Source organism: Vidua macroura, chromosome 2, assembly GCF_024509145.1.
Source record: "Vidua macroura isolate BioBank_ID:100142 chromosome 2, ASM2450914v1, whole genome shotgun sequence".
Classification (NCBI taxonomy): Eukaryota; Metazoa; Chordata; class Aves; order Passeriformes; family Viduidae; genus Vidua; species Vidua macroura.
Window position 1 is genome coordinate 6,453,535 of NC_071572.1, and position 16,648 is coordinate 6,470,182.

Sequence of the window (16,648 nt, forward strand, 5' to 3'; positions counted from 1 at the left end):
CATTGGCTGCGGAACTGAGAAAGGAAGGGTCATACAAGGTTTGTGTACTTTACTGCACTGGTCAGTTCCAATTTTATACTCATTTTAAGATCTTCACAGTTGATTTTGAGAACTGTCAAGCTCATAAAAATGCTGAGTAAATGTTAAGTAAAGCTATCAGCACACTTTTTTTCTTGGCCCTTCAGTCTGAGTGTTTTACTGCTGATGCTGGACAGAGGGAGAGAGAAGTGAGCAATGACAGGATGAGAGAAAAGCTGTTACTACAGCCAAGTATTTTCAAGCAAAACTGCTTTCAGATATATCCACTCACATTACTTTGAAAGTGTGGCTTGAAAACTTTTACATTAACCAGCTGCCCTATAATAAAACACAGCTAAACTCATTATGTTTCAACCACTAATCCACAACTATCCTTTATCCAAAAAAAATTAACATAACACAGCAAAGGGCATGAGAACTCTGTACAGCAGAAATTCTTTAGAATTCTAGAAACACACAATAGTCTCCATTACTGACAAAAGTGTTATAGATAAGAAAAATATTTTTGTTCTCACCTGCTGGTGTTGCTGCATCAAGACAAACTGACTCTCCAGCTGTTCCAGCATAAGTTTCTGTGCTGGATTTAGATTATTTCGGTTTGCACGCAGCTGTTCCAAGTGCTAAAAAAACAGCAGTGTGGTTCATAATCATTAAAACTGCATGGGCTTTTTAGATAACTTTCTTGCATAAAATACTAAAAAGTATCCATGAAGACAAGACTTAAAAAGCTGAAAATAATCAAGATTTCTATTACAGATTCAAACATCTTTCCATACACTCTCTTGCAAACAACCTTAGTTACTAAAACTAAAGAGACTCTGTAAGTTATTTGCGTGTATAATTATTACTGCCACACTGAAATTAAGTGTGCTGGTACCATAAAAGGAAACTACATTCAAGTATGATTATATGGAATTCTTATCATAATTATGTACATTTTAACACCATTTTGTATTGCGCTATTTTTTTATTAATTCACAAAGTGAATTAAACCAATAGGCACACATGAAAAACTTCTCCTGAAAATATAAAAAAACCCCAGAAAATGGTATGATTTCATTAGTAAGAGCAATATCTTAAGTTACAATATTGAACTTGTTTGTAACTGATAAATTTAGTTATCTATTACCAGAAATCTGATCTCTTTACTCATTTTAAAATACTCAGCACCGTTCATCATCCTACCAGTAAGACTGCTGCTGCTAAGTGGTATGACTTAAAAAGCAGATGAAGATGGATCATGCCAAAATCGCTGGATTACCAGTACCTTCTATTCTGAATTCCCTCTGGAGGGGAGTGCAATAAATAATATATATATATATATATATATATATGCATGTATATGTAACATGCCATATCCATCCAGCCTCTGAGTTGCCAATTTTGAAAGGCCAACTTTGAAGATGCAATAAAGGCTTTTTTTATTCACTCTCCTCTTGCATCATACATTTTTGGCTTTCCTTTTTATATGTGCTGGAACCTTGTCAAGCTATTGCCAGCACATCCAGTCTACTGTACTCAAGAGAGGCCTACTGAGGTTCTGCTTAGAGAAGGAAGTTGGATCTGGAAAAAGGTGAGACTGAAAAGGGGAAAAAGTAGTCATATATAAAATAAGCAGAGGGAAATAATGAGAATGCTTGGAGAGAGAGAGAGAGACAATGACTGTGGAAGAACCAAAGGGGTGGGGAGGCAGGAGAAAGAGGGAGGGAAAATTATACAGTATAATAAAGCCAATATTGTTCAGACAAACAGTTGAAGAGCTATATTGGAATTGAGGGGAACATTGCTCAGTTAATGAGAATGCTTTCTGCCTCTGCACTGTGCTCCCTTCTATTTCTCTTTGCATCCAAAGCATGTGCAATGCATGGGTAAAATTTTCCAGCAGGGCCCGATTTTCAATATATGGAATTCCTGCTGAAGCTCACTGCATGCCCTAATGAACTGAAGAGACAACAAAATTTCCTGACTAAAAACACCCAAAATAAGATTTCCAAACTAAAATCTAGCATTTCATATAATTGTATTAGCTAACACATAATACAGAAAAGCAGCAGCAGATTTCATTTGAGTAATGGTTTCATGGAATGTGCTTATTTGTTTATGCAATTTGATACAAGAAGCAACCCTCAGAGGAAGGGATGATATTACAACAATACTTCTACACCTCTTTCAATATCCCCCATACTACAGCAAGTCACAAAACTCACTTTGCACACAAGTGTGACAATTTGCATATCTGTCTTTAAAACATCGTAAGAAAAAAGAGTTAGTGTACATACTTATTTTATAAATTATAGAAATCATACAATGAAAGTGTTCAGCTTCTCCTAGAGATCATTTAGTTTCCTACTAGAACTTGTCTCACATAGAGAGGCCACAAATATTCAAACTTGAACTATACCCTGGGAAGTATTTTACACTAAATTTCAAGAATGTGAAACCAGAACATGTCCCAGGTTTATTTTCTTAAAAAGAATAAAGAAATAAACAAAATATTTAACAGAGCTTCTGAAGATCTCCCATACATACCTGTAATTTCTGTGGTGTCAAGCACCAAGAATGAATTTGTTGCTGTACAGGAGGATGTGACACTGTATGGCCACTGCTCCAAACATCTGAAGTATTCTGAGAGAAAATGTTACATTAAAATGTGTGACTATCAAAGGGCCAACAAAATTTATTTTACTATCTAGATTTTACCTTATTTATGAAAGAACTAGTAATTGTTTCAAGAACAATAATATAAAAATATATAATAGTAAGAATGTACTAAAATAACCAAGTCTCATTCTACCATTCCCAACAGTATCAGGGTAGTCTGAGAAAAAAGTTAATGATATCTAATACCATAAAGAAAAACAAGCAAATCAAATTATGCAATTAACTTAAATGTATGCTACTTTCAAAACTGAATACTTTATCTACTGTAACACTATTACATGATGATGAAACACTTGAATTCTAAATATAAGCAAAGGCAATAGACAGGATGACATGATTGTCTCCCTCTCAATCATCAGACTACAACTGTACTTCTTCACTGACACGACTACAACTGCAGTAGAGTGCCACCAATGTGCACTGCCCTTATGCACCTCCTGCCTAAGCTGGAATCTGATAAAACACACCACTGAAAAATGTTTTTTAAAATTTCTAAAGACATTCCCCACCTTGATGCCAAAGGATTAAAATTTACCGCACAAATTCTGTGCATGCTGCATCATTTCAGTGCATATTTTCCATATAATTTTGGTAGGGGGCTCTAGTTCATCAGAATATATACCTTTGTTGGACTAGATGTTCTTTTCCTCTTGGCAGGACTGGTCAGGTCATCTACTTGGCTAGAAGGAATCATGTGTAGTGGCAAGGATTGCTGTGAAATTGGTGTTTGAGTGAGGCCTAGTACAGGTTCAGTATTTGGATGATGAGGTTTACAAGCCTAAGAATCACAGAAGGAAGACAAAAATATGGTTCTATATATTCTTAATGCTTTCCTTTCAATTTTATAATTTTAGCAGCCCACATACATTAAAAGGGCCGAGTAGATATTCTGAAGCTGATCTCAATAACTGAAAAATCAGTTTCCATATGGTCATCAATGGAGGAATGTGTACCTTTCACCGGATTATTAAACCACTGCAGCATTTCTATTTAAGATGAAAGCTTTTAAAATCATGAAAATCCACAAAGGTTCTAAATTGGTACCCCCATATTTCTCCCACATTATAGGGAGCTCCTTGATCTAATATCCCTCTGCAAATAAATCAAAGGCTTCTTTTAATAAAAGCCAATCCTGTGCTCAATAAAATAAGCTTGACCACTACCGATTGTAAAGAACCCTTAAAGCTGGGCACCTGCAGAACATAACCCAACTTCTCACCTGCTGTGCTGTGTTCATGGCACCCTGCCTGGAGGTAAGCTCTGCGGGGATTGGTAGGCTCCATGCCTCCTCAATACTAGGAAGTAATTTAGTTTTATTCTGTAGACTACCTTGTGGAAGGTTACACAACTGAGCCTAGGAAAAATTATGTAAAAAGCAAATTTAACACAAGCCTACTTTAGTAAGAGCAAGTCCATGAAATCTTCCTAAATGCTGTAGCTAATTACGTCTTAAAGAGAGGACAGATTTAAAATTTTGGGGTTTAGAAAGGTGCTAGGTATAAAGAGGGTAACCAGAATATAAACCTTTGTGAGAATCAGAACAAAGATGAGCTCTGGATTCAGAGGTCTCATAATTCCTTTTTTCTGAAATTGCAAACAAGAGTGAAAGATAGTGTGTTGCGTATTCTCACTATATGTTATGAGAACTTAAAAATGTAGACAAATACAAAGAAAAAAGCAAAATGATGTAAAACAGTATGTTTTGATTAAATGTGCAAAATAGGGTTTATAAGGAATTAAGTTCCACTTAAAAATGAAGAAATAAAATATTACAGGCTATGATATGCTTACAGTACACATGAAAACAGGTTAAACACACCACAAACAACTGTAAGTTAAACTCATGTGTGACTTCTCCCCTCCCCTCTGCTGTGTGTTTGAAGAGTATTTCCCCTGCTTAAAACATTAGTTTTACCTGTAAATACTTTATCCGTGCTGCAAGTGCAGAGGTATTACTACAATTTTTGCTCCTAGTTGCATTTAAGTAGCATTTAATGGCATCCTGAGGCTGGTTGCAGGACTCATAGAGTGTGCCTAGGTCCATCCAGGCTGCAGCATGGCCATGGTCCAATTGTACAGCACAGATATAGGCCTGTAAAGCATCCATAGGCTGATTTTGCTGTTGGTACAGCACACTGAATAGAAAGATTAGTGAAGTTGAGAATTAATAACAAAGTCAAGACATGAGGAACTCAAATACACACATCCCTCCCCAACCCCTTAATAAATCTTGGCATTATATAAAACTTGGAACATTGTATGTAACATTTTCAGTATTTTAAAACATTGAGAAAGCAAATAGTAATTCATTATTTAAACTTCAAATCAGACAAGTCTGTCAACACGGGTGTATAAATAAAAAAGACTTTACAGTCCCTCTGAATTTGCAAAAAGTTGATATTCTTTATTTATATATAATAGCATGGAAGTATATCATTGTATTACCCTGTATCATTCTTACCCTATTGAACACCATGTATCTGCACTTGCTTCTGATTTATCAATAGATTGCCTATAAGATATAAAGGCATCCTGAACTTTCCCAATACTTGAATAGCACCTGGGAAAAGAAAAGAGAACTTTGGTAGTAGTATTTATAGAAGGTAATCATTGAGCATGGCTTACCAAGTCTGATCTGATAAATGTTAAGTCATGCAAATACACACCCAACATTTGCTCTTTCTGAATGCCAGCCACAGACAGACTCAAACACCTCGACATGTATTACTAATTATTTATTTAAGCACCTCAAATCTACTTAAACCCTGGATTACTACATTTGTAAGGAAAACAGTCATCCCACATTTGATAGATTTGCATTTCTTTCACTGGTGATACCTTATCAGTCAAAAAAAACAGTATTTATCTACAGATAGCATTACAGTGAAACAATTAAGTTACCTATTTCATCAAACAAATGGTTATAAAACTTAATGTTCTACAAAACAGAATTATTGAGAGATACTGACCAACTCAACCAGGATGGTCCCTGACTGCCTGGGAGCTTTTTATGAGCATTTCTTGCATCTCAATCTTATTTAAGCAATGAACAAACCAGTTACTTGTACTGCATATACAGAGCACCAAATTTTGGAAAAGGTTGTGTGATTCTGTATTTTTATATGTCTTACTTTAATTCCTCACATACAAATTCAAAGGTATTCTGGCATTAAAGAGAACTACAATTATACCACAGGGAATGATACGTACACTTCTAAAATTAAAAGCTCCAAATAAAGCCAAGATCAAATATCCATCTATATATATATTTACTAGTTTAATAAACAGTAACTGTGTCATGTGTTGTCTGTAACAACTTTCCCTGTTGGAAAAGGAACTGACAACTTTCCAAACACATAAATAACAACAGAAAATTAATTCTAGTGAATAATAAAAACCAAGCAGAATAGTACAGACAAAGGTTTGTCAAACATGCTACACTCTTGCAAGTATTTTTGAGCACTTTGAAATGAATACAATAAAATATAGCATTACTTTGCCTAAAATCATCCATTAATTGTGAATACAATGTTTCAGGAGATTGTAAAGTTTCAGGAGATTGTTGTAATGACAATCTAACCAATGTCCAACAGACATGTTTCACTCTGCCTGGCTATCACACACATAAAGCCTCTCATTAGGATAGCACTAACGTTAGGCCCTCACAAAACTTTGGCAGATGGAGTTTTTCCAGTGGGAGAGAAGGGAGATGGTGATGTATTTTGAAAGATAGCTTCAACCAACTTGCTATCTGGTTTGGACAGCCAGCAGAGGAAGGAACAGCACAAGGGATTACATGAGGAGAGAAAAAAGAGTGAATGCACAACCCCATAACCCTGTCCTCCTCCTCCTGCCAGAGTATGGACTGGAGAAACGGGGCACAGAAACATTTTTGTTCTAGTCCTCCTTGTAAAGCAGAACAAATGCTCCCACTAAATTTTTCATCCCATTTCCTCAATTCTCCCCCTTGTCTGTAGGATCCTAGGCTTCACCCTGACCACCAGCAGAGCACAGCAGCTGCACATGTGGAGGAACTCCAGCTCCACCATGCCTGAGAACTCAACTTGCTCAAGGCATCTGGAATGGGACTACTGAAGAAAAAACAGGATTTTAGCCCAGTGGAAGATAAGATGCACAAGATGATCCCTGGCTCATTTTCCCTTTTCCCTCCACACTTGCCTTGCCCCTCTGCCCCACACACTCAGCGCTGGTTGGAGATCCCTGTCTTACAGGAACAGCTGGAGAAATATTATTAGTATGACAAAATCAAAAATAGGTTCCAGCTGTATGTGACCAGAATCCCCAAGAATGTCAGCTGGAAGACACTGAGGTTAGGATATTAATTTTATTTTTGCCTCATTCTTTTTAAATGTATTCCTCAAAAGAAGTGATGTGTTCACATATGGACTTGAATTGCCCTCAAAGCTTTCTCCAAAACTTGAGTATTTCAATAGTTACTGCTGGCTTAAGTGAAATACTCAATTTTCTTAAAAAGGAGACCAGAAAAACTCATCAAATTTGTATGATTTACATCTGGGAATGTTATTTTTTCAAGTAAAAAAATACTGTCAAAGGCTACAAAATTAATTGAACACTTAAATACACATTAGAATGGATCAGTCTGAGCCATACATTGCTGTGTATGCTCTTTAAAAGTGGATGTCTGCCTAGGAAAATGTTTGTATTTCAGTGCAAAAACTGAGATTAGGAGGGAGATTCTGAGAAAATAAAGAGAGAAAGAATTATGAAAAAGGTATGAAGAAAAGTAACAACATTTAGAAAGGATTTGCGAAAAAGAGTGAGAGTAATAGGTAAAACCAGGCTGGATATATTCAGATTACTGTAAATGTGTAGACTGAATAATAACTACAAAAAAGCAGAGCAACTTGGGTAACATACTTCATTTCAACTTCTAATCTTTATTCACCCCAAATATGTTAGCACCTTTTCTTTTCATACACTTCCCAGAAAACTTAAGACTTCAGTAGATATATACGTACTTTCCCTTCATTTTTCCTCTGACAGGATTAAGAAGAAAAACCATGTAAGATACAATAATGAGTATCCTCAAAAAAATTCACCAATATAGTTACAGTGTCTATGAAGTCTGTTCTCACCTTCCAAGGAAATACCAGGATTGACCAGAATTTGGATCTGCTTCCAGAGATTTCTGGAGATACTGTATAGCATAGCTTTCCTTGGTTGCCTTGTCTCCAAGCTGATCCACGGTGTGATGCATCCAGCCTACAAAAACAATTCACAAATGGGAGAAGTGAAATTCCCCAAGACCATTTAATACTCTGGCACAGCAGGACTTTGTAGCATTGGTGTCTCTTTAAGAATAAGAATATCAAGCAATAAAACCACTTATATATACATTACAAAGTTTTAAAGACTTTTAAAGTTCCATACTAAAATTACAGGACAAAAAAGACTCAAAATTAAAATTACTTTCACAGAATTTTAAAGCACTTTTTTGGGTTTAAATAATTTTCTAAGAGATCAGGAGCACAATTATGAACTGCTCAATCTTCTACTATAAAAGTGAATATTAATGTCTTTCCTCCTCTGAACACAGATGCTTTCCTGACATTGTAAAAAATGCAACCATTCTCCCTGTCACACATAGCAATTATGTTTTTTATACATACATATATATTTGTATCTAACATGTGCAACACCTATATATTACATTGTTTACTTTTTTCTTCTAAATCCTTTTATTTGTCCCATATCTACATTTGGACTAAGAATTTTTGCATCTCCACTTGAATCTTTCTTACATTGTCATTTCCTCCTCATTAATATAACGTATTTTCCATTCACCTTGACAAATGCCATCACCTCTCATCTACATAACAAATTAATCTAACCACACGTCATATTCTTTCAAATTACTTTTCTTCTTTCATTACATTAGACAAATTATTCATCCCCACTTTAAAGGCCTCCCACAACCCATCCTCCCCAATAATATTTTACATGCTTATTAAAATGCATCTCTGTTCTAGCACTGATGCAAGGCTTGGTTACCACTTCAAACAAAGCACCTTCACCACCTTCTCCAGCTGCTCCTCATCTGCCTCCATGCTCAGATGGAATTCCTTCAAGCAGCCACAAAACCATCTCACTGCTGTTCATACAATGAGTACAAACAAGGAAATCTTTTGTGGCCAGCAGTTGGCTTGCTGAAATCACTGCATACCACAGTGCTCAGCAATGTCTTGCTGTTTGCTCAATAGTCATGTATTTGTCTCAACAAGCCACTGCTTTTCAGAAAACATTTGTAAAATGTTAGATGTGACAGAAGACTGTCCCTGTCACACCCATAAACAGCCCCTTGTGGAACACTATGAAACTGATTTCATAAATTACCCAAGGTTTGTATAATGTTCTGGTTAATGACAGAGTTGAGCACATACCTGCACTGCCTGTCCACTTAAAATTTCTGAGGCCTAAACATTCAGCACCCTAAATTGGTGCTTTTTGATCAAGTCTAAGTACATGGACAGGCAAGACTGAGAAGAAACTGATGGGTATTTGCAGGCTCAGCTCACTCTCTGTAATTACACTTTCCTTTATGATTTTTATTCTACCTGTTTGATACAGCTCATTTTTTTTATTCCATGGGCTCATACTTGTTAACAGACACCACACTTCTGCAAATGGAATGCAAACTTCCAAACTTGAACAAAGGCAGTCAAAAACAAAATCACAGCTGCTAAACAAGATTTGCCTGAGGTGGTCTCAGAAATATCACTTGAAAATTGTGGTCACAAGCAGAAGTTCGAATATTTAATGGACTGTAAGAAATGTCAGGTAAGGAGTCAAGTGGTTACAGTGCTGCAGAAAGTACTTTATCTTGACTGAAAATCGATCTAGTAAAAAAATCTACCAATCAGGGAATAAAAAAGGAAAAAACCACAGTGATTTTTGCAGCCACGATAAACAACTTTGTGTCACTAAATTAATAAACAAACTTTGATTTCTATTCAAATCCCAAGCCTCTGAAGTTCTTCAGCATACAGACGATACTCATGCTTTAAGAAAAAAGGCTTCTCTGAGGTTGGTTACTGGAATCACCTGAGTAATTGTATGTTAAGGATATATGTACCAGGTGCTGTTCCAGACAAAACCTGAGATAAAGATATTAGTTCAGGGATTATGAACAATGGTAAAAAAAAGACATTAAACAATTTCCTCTATCTTTAGAAACGTTGTGTGCCTATTTTCTGTTTCATCAGAACCTTGCTGGATTGAAAGATAACATCTTGTATCTTTGTGAGATCTTTACTGAGGTTCACTGATAAAAAAGAACGAGTCTATTTCTAGAAGACAGAAATGAGAACCAGCAATCCCTATCTGGCTTCTCTGCTGAAACAAGGGCTGCTTCCCAATTTTATCTTCCTGCACAGAGAGCTGAAAAAGGCAGAAAGCAAGAAAGGGAGAGCAAACATAAGTTTTCCACTAGAATAGCATAGGCAGGGGAAACTGGATCTGTTCTTGAGCATAAGATGAAGAATGTACATAAAGAAGGTGATGAAGAACTCCTAAGCTGGGCAGTCTCCCATTTGCAAGACCTATCTCCAATTCTCAACCAGCATAACTGACTACTTTTCCACTGCTGGGACATTTTTAATACAATAAACCAAACCACAGACCTTGTCCATCCTTCACAAATGTTCCATGCTCTTTTGCAGATCGCTGTAATCTCATTTGGAATGGATTTGGAAAAAATCCCTCTGATGTGCTAGCCTAGCTCATGAGTCTTTTTTTCATGCTTATCAATCATTCTTACACTGAACTTGTGGCAATCACTTTTTCTTTAGTAAATGTGAGTGTCTCTGAAGACATTAAATTCCTCCCCATTTCAGCACCTCAGATGCCACATCCAATTACAGAGACACCATCTAGCAATACCCCCAGACAAAAATAATTGGGAGTGCACTTGGGAACTCTAAGCAGATGTTTATGTTGCTCTTACACTCTTCCTTATCCAACAGCTGAACACAACTGGAGAAAGAATATTGGGACAGATTTGATCTTCAGTCTCATTAATTTAATGTCATTTTGGGCAAAGTGGTGAAAAGAATTTTTGTCTGGAAAGCAAATGGAACAGCAAAGAGAAGGAAGATCTTACTGTGATGACCACCTGAACTAGTCAGCACTTATCAGCTCAACTGGGTATGTGTTTATCTGGGAATCACAGGGTTCTCCTCCACAGTCACAGCTTTGGAAACCAGCAACAGGAGCAGAGATTCTAGTAATTCTCTCACAAGACATCTGAATTTGCCTAAATTCCAATCTGGCTCAATAAACTTTAACTAGTGAAGGAAAATAAACAAAAGCTATTTTCAAACTGATTTTTTTTCTGTCAAAGTGGAAAAAAAAAAAAAAAGAGTTCAATATACAAATACAAACATGTTTTGACTGGGTTTTGCAAGTAGCATTCTGGCAGATGGCAGGTATTTTCTATTATTTTTTCTAAGCAGCAGCGCACCACCCGGACTGTGCTTCCTGAGGAGGTGTTTTTATTACCAGCTGCTAAAGACTAAATCTGCGATAAACACCACACTCTGATAAATACCACTGTTAACAGAGAAGAGCAAAGGAAAAGGCATTATTCCTTCAATGTTCCACTTAAGACCACTCTATCCCTTTCTCCACATAGAAGCTACCCAGACAACAAAACTGGGTGACCTATGCTGACTGAATAAAGAGAGTTAATCCAGTTTTCAGACAGCAGACAATTCTCAAAGTCACTGCTCTTACTGCTAGCACAGAGACCTGTGGCAGGATTTTATGAATACAACCATGTGCCTTTGCTTCTATTGTGGCAACATACATCAAACAAAGATGAAAAAGAGCTGGTCAGCTCTTCTGAGAAGCCTGTCTTCCACTGATCAGATGTACAGCCTTTCTGGATGAAACTGCTGACAATTTATACTAGGTGACATAATATCAAGCTAAAAAAAAATAAATTCAAAGGGCTTACTGGGATGTAAGCAACACTGTCCTGTGACAGCAAAAAGAGCAACACCCAGAGTCCTGCAGCAAACTCCTCCAGCAGTTTCACTTGTGATTTCACAGAGATGACTCAAAATTAGCCCACTGATTTTGACATTCTGTCACAGAGCACAAATTATCCCACTCCAAATCCATACACAACCTGCATCACAGAAAAAGAAAGCACTGTGGCCATAACTTAATGCCAGTTACAAATTTGATTTAAATGACCACTATGTGAAGAGGGAAAAAATAAAAATGGGCATAAGCAGGCTAAATTAATACTTATAATAATAAATTAGATGAAGAACATGGAGAAGGTGAATGAAGAAGTTCTGTACTGGGTTGAACAATTTTAACAAAATATTCTGGAAAAACTTTTATATGGTATAGAGGAAAAAAGGATTTTATTCTATCCACTTTTTAGAAATTCTTGGCTAGAAATTGTTTATCAGCTTTCTATAAACATGGAATACGACCATTTTTAAAAAATCCTTTTTGCTTTTTATGTGGTCTTTTTAATGGAACCTGATGATAAACCTTTTAGTTACAGAAGCTGGTTTTCATTACAGAGTATAATTATAGCAAAAGAAAAGGTAAATTTTTCAGTTGCCATGTTCTTCTAGTCTGACACAGAGTATTTACGTTTTTTCATGGGATGTTAACAGAGGCAGAACAGAGAACACAGAATTCCAACTGCTGCCCTCTTTCTCTGAAAAACCACCCTCTCACTGCCCAAAATCTAACACACAGGAGCTTTTTAATTTTGTAAGTTTAATCAAAATATTTTCCTCCTCTCTTATTTAATTGAATATCTACTGCTACATGTTCTATTTGGGTGAAAATCTCACGTACCATGTGCAGTGTGTCTAAGACTCCCTTTGGAAATGGAGCCTTAAAAAACACTGCTGAAGGCAAAGATGGCAAAAACGAAACACAGAGGAAAATAAAAGTTAATTTTACATACCTAACTGCTGTAAGACAGTTGCTTTTACTTGTGCAGGAAGGTTTTCGATCTGCAAAAGCTGTTCATAAGCTTCCTTTGCAGAGTGATACTTTCTCTGCAAAAGGAAAAAAGTAAATGGATTAATCATAGAGCTTACAACAGATCACCAATAGCAACGATTTCACAGCACTGACAGCACACAAACACATTGACAAAAAATTATAGATTTTTTTTTTTTTTGCATACAGTGCATATGAAAGCTTTAATGAATGACGTATATATATGGTAAGAGAATAACTTCCATAAATATAGTATTTAATAGAAACGATCTACTTAAAATAATTGAGGGAAATTTGCAAATTATTAAATTTTGTCAACTCCTCATACATGCATTATGCTTCTTACACTACAATATTGAATATTCTGCTTTTAAGGGGAATACTTGACTGTGAATCTACGTCTGAGAAAATCCCACACAAATTCCTCCCAAGAAATATGTAACAAAACCAAGATCATCAGTAATTGGTAGCTGGTATCATTTTGCCTCTTTCCTTCCTTTGGTATATTTGAACTGCCACTTTCAAGATATTTGTTGTCCTGGTAAGAGTCCCACCACATGTAGAATTAAAAGGTTTATGCCTAGATAATGAAGGTACATCTTATTATCTGCTGTATAGTTTAGGTGTGCCTACGGTCTAGAAACATTCAATTTTCAATTCCCTATACAAACAGGTTTTGGTACAGGAAAAACATTTCCAGGTTAGGGTTGGGGGTCTTTATTGACTTCTGTGAACTGTATGAGCTGGTTTGTGTGTATTAAAGGTTAAGACTTCTCAATAAGTATTTGATGAATTATTTGGTAATAATGTCAGCAGTTATCTTTGCATTCCCTAACAATAGTTGCTTAAAAGCGAATGTATTTTAGATGTTCCACTGTTCTGTGCCTCCTCTTCCACAAATATGCTTTTAGGTAATTCAACATTAGACTTCATTCTGGCAAGGAGATGAGAGTGCATTAAAATAAATGGGGCCAACTAAATGCAAATGACTGTGGCTTAATTACATTTGTTTTAAGCAAGGAGTACACAGTAATTAGTATGGGTGTTTTGAACGGACAACTGGGAAGAAAATGAAACAATTAAATACCTAGTAGAATTTTAAAATGTTATCAAGTTCTTGAAATCTCAAAATCACAAAAGACAAATTGGTGATTTAAAAGCCTTATTCTAGTCAGGAAGAAAAATTAAAGCAGCAATTACATACTTTCAAATGGAACAAGGGGAAGTTGGTAGGAAAGATTTTTAATTGGTGTTCATGAAATGCAGACAACTGGTAAGAAAACAAATAATATAAATAAATAAAATATCCATGTCCAGCAAAAGAAAAACAATCAGGAAAATATTTTAAATTTAGCATTGGGAACAAAATTTGTAGTATATGACTATGAATGTTGAGCAAATGAACGGAAGTTCACTGTAGAGCATGAAAGCAGAGGCAGCAATCCAGATGTCAAATTAGGTAAATATTAGTGCCTAATAGTCACACTTTGAAAAATATGTTTAAAGGCTCAGGAGGTATCAGAAAGGCATTTTAAAATAGGACATGTTTTCCACACCTAGAGTATTTTTTACTTTTGTTATTTTTGTAGCATTTACCCTTTAGAAATCTGATTACCTGTATGCCTTAAAATACTAACAAAACCTGTCCCAATGTTTACATTTGGTTTTATTTCATCGAATCAGAATGATTTGGGTTGGAAAGTATCTAAAATACCATCTAATTCCAATGGCCTGCCATTGGCAGGGACACCTTTCACTAGATGAGGTGGCTCAGAGCTCTGACCTGGCCTTGGACACTTCCAGAGACAGAGCACCCACAGCTTCTCTGGCAACCTGTCCAGGGCCTCACCACCATCACAGGGAAGAACCTTATGCCTCTATGCTAATTCCAAAGTCCTTGATGTTTGGCTGCATCATGAATGGTCTTAGAAATGGAAAAGGGGTGGAGAACCCAATCCAGCATCTTTCTTTAGACATCACACAAGCCATCTCACTTCCAGAGGTGAAATATTAGAAACCAGCATTAGCCACTGCTAATCCTCATCAGCCCCAGGCTTGTCTCTTGTCCAGAGCCTGGCAATTCATCATTTAAAGTGCAGTACTGTGGTACTTGATTGAGAAATGAATTAACTTTTTCATTAATATTAAGAGAGTATATAATTTGCAAGTATATGGAGGGGTTCAAAAAACTGTTTCACTGGGTGCTGTAAAGGAAACTGAGCAACTAGCCTGTCTCCAAAATCTCTCTAATTGTGCCAGAGGTAATATCCAGAATGAAGCCAAGACTCTTTTGGTTGTCAGTTTGTCAAATTCCAAAAAACAAGATACCTCTCCCCACCAGAACTGTGAGACAAACCAAACCTAAGAGCACAATGCACTGAAACTTTTTTGCTCTGACTTGCATTAAAACAAAGTTCCTGCTGCCTTGTAATTGTCAGCCAGAAAGCACAGCTTAAGCACAGTTAACACTGATCACACAAACAGGACACCTGGCATGGTGACTTGGGGTGTTTAACTTCCTTGTGATCTGCTGGAGTAAAACAGAACTGATGTGCTGAATGGAATCTGGATGGTAGCCAAGAACCACAACAATCCATGAACTTGCTTAATGGTGCTTTGGGATGGCAGATTTCTGTCCTGTCATACAACTTTGCACCAAAAGCACTCAAAAATATTCTGTTTATCAGATTGGTATCTATTATTTATATAGAAATACTTCAGGCCGTACTTCACTGTGCCATCAAAAGACAGCACTTACTTTCTAACTGACTGAAAATATAGTCTGTCACCCATTTCATTTACAACAGGTCTTGTTTTCATTTCACATCCCTTCCTCAGCCATATGATACCTATAAATGTGGTAAAAGGGCACAACATCTACATTATGTAACCAGTGTCAGTCAAATCTCAAATATACCATAGATGTCTCAGTAGCCACTTGGTTTCAATTTACTTATATTCTGGAAGCTCAGGAAGTGTTCTGTAATTTCCCAAAAGATTCACCTGAAAAGCTCTGTGGTAGGATTTGACCCAGAATTAGTAACACAGCTTTATTTGCTGTTGACCACAGATCCCTAATGCCACATGCATTGATTTAATTTGAAAATTTAAAAGCTTTTAGAATTGCACTTAAATTTGAAAATTTCATGTCAAATATACCACATATACTGAAAAGGCACATGGGCAACTGGTTGGAATTGATTCTCTCTGTGTGTGTACATGAGAAACAATATGAATATACATACATACAAATTGAGAAACTTTGTATCTTTAAATCTACATATAACCTTTCAAATATAAATAGAATCTCATAAAAGAATTTTCCTGGAAGTTGCATTTTGGGATTTTTTTTTTTTTGCACTCAAATTGGGAGATTAGTAAATATATGTTTATTAAGATAACTATCCCATTTTATAGCATGAGACTCCACACACAAAATATTTTTAATTTAGCCAAAGAAAGTCAAGTTTCTTGAGTGATTCAAGACTTTAGTCTAACTTTACTAAAGCATTTATAATCTGAATTCCACAGACTGATTCCATTACATAGTCTGAAACTCAACCACACTTTATGAAAATGAGCTTAAAAGCTTACCTGGATTTCATATAAGTGGGCAATGTGAAACTGAACTGTAAGAGTAGGAAAATCAAAATTATTAGTTTTAATGAACAAGAGCAATTGCAATGTTTTGAAGTGAGGGATAAAAAATGTTTCACATTTACCAATGCTAACCAAGACAAATTACATTTTGAAAATACCAAAAGAGTACTTTTTTTACATTGATATTTTACACTCAATATACCAGACCTGACAGAAAATTAATATCCTAACAAAGCACGAAAACTGCAAACAGATACTGAGAAAAGCAGTCCATAGATTTATTGGTATTCTGAAACAGAGAGTCCATTAACCTTTCAGTAAATTTAGCAATAAAATC

General features: G+C 36.0%; 1 protein-coding gene across 15 annotated transcripts in view; it reads right to left on the reverse strand.

Annotated features, from left to right (window-relative positions):
• KDM6A (lysine demethylase 6A) overlaps positions 1–16,648 on the reverse strand; it is a 150,618-nt gene that overhangs the window by 39,578 nt on the left and 94,392 nt on the right. For 3 of the 15 annotated variants that reach the window (XM_053971947.1, XM_053971946.1, XM_053971945.1), the window contains exons 8-17: positions 16,306–16,340; positions 13,916–13,981; positions 12,674–12,767; positions 7,818–7,944; positions 5,162–5,260; positions 4,616–4,835; positions 3,920–4,054; positions 3,323–3,478; positions 2,569–2,664; positions 555–659 (exon numbers count right to left, since the gene is read on the reverse strand). In XM_053971947.1, the coding sequence (XP_053827922.1) occupies positions 555–659; positions 2,569–2,664; positions 3,323–3,478; positions 3,920–4,054; positions 4,616–4,835; positions 5,162–5,260; positions 7,818–7,944; positions 12,674–12,767; positions 13,916–13,981; positions 16,306–16,340 (1,133 nt within the window). The remainder of the gene's footprint in view (positions 1–554; positions 660–2,568; positions 2,665–3,322; positions 3,479–3,919; positions 4,055–4,615; positions 4,836–5,161; positions 5,261–7,817; positions 7,945–12,673; positions 12,768–13,915; positions 13,982–16,305; positions 16,341–16,648) is intronic. The other 12 variants (XM_053971949.1, XM_053971948.1, XM_053971952.1 and 9 more) reach the window with 7 other exon arrangements.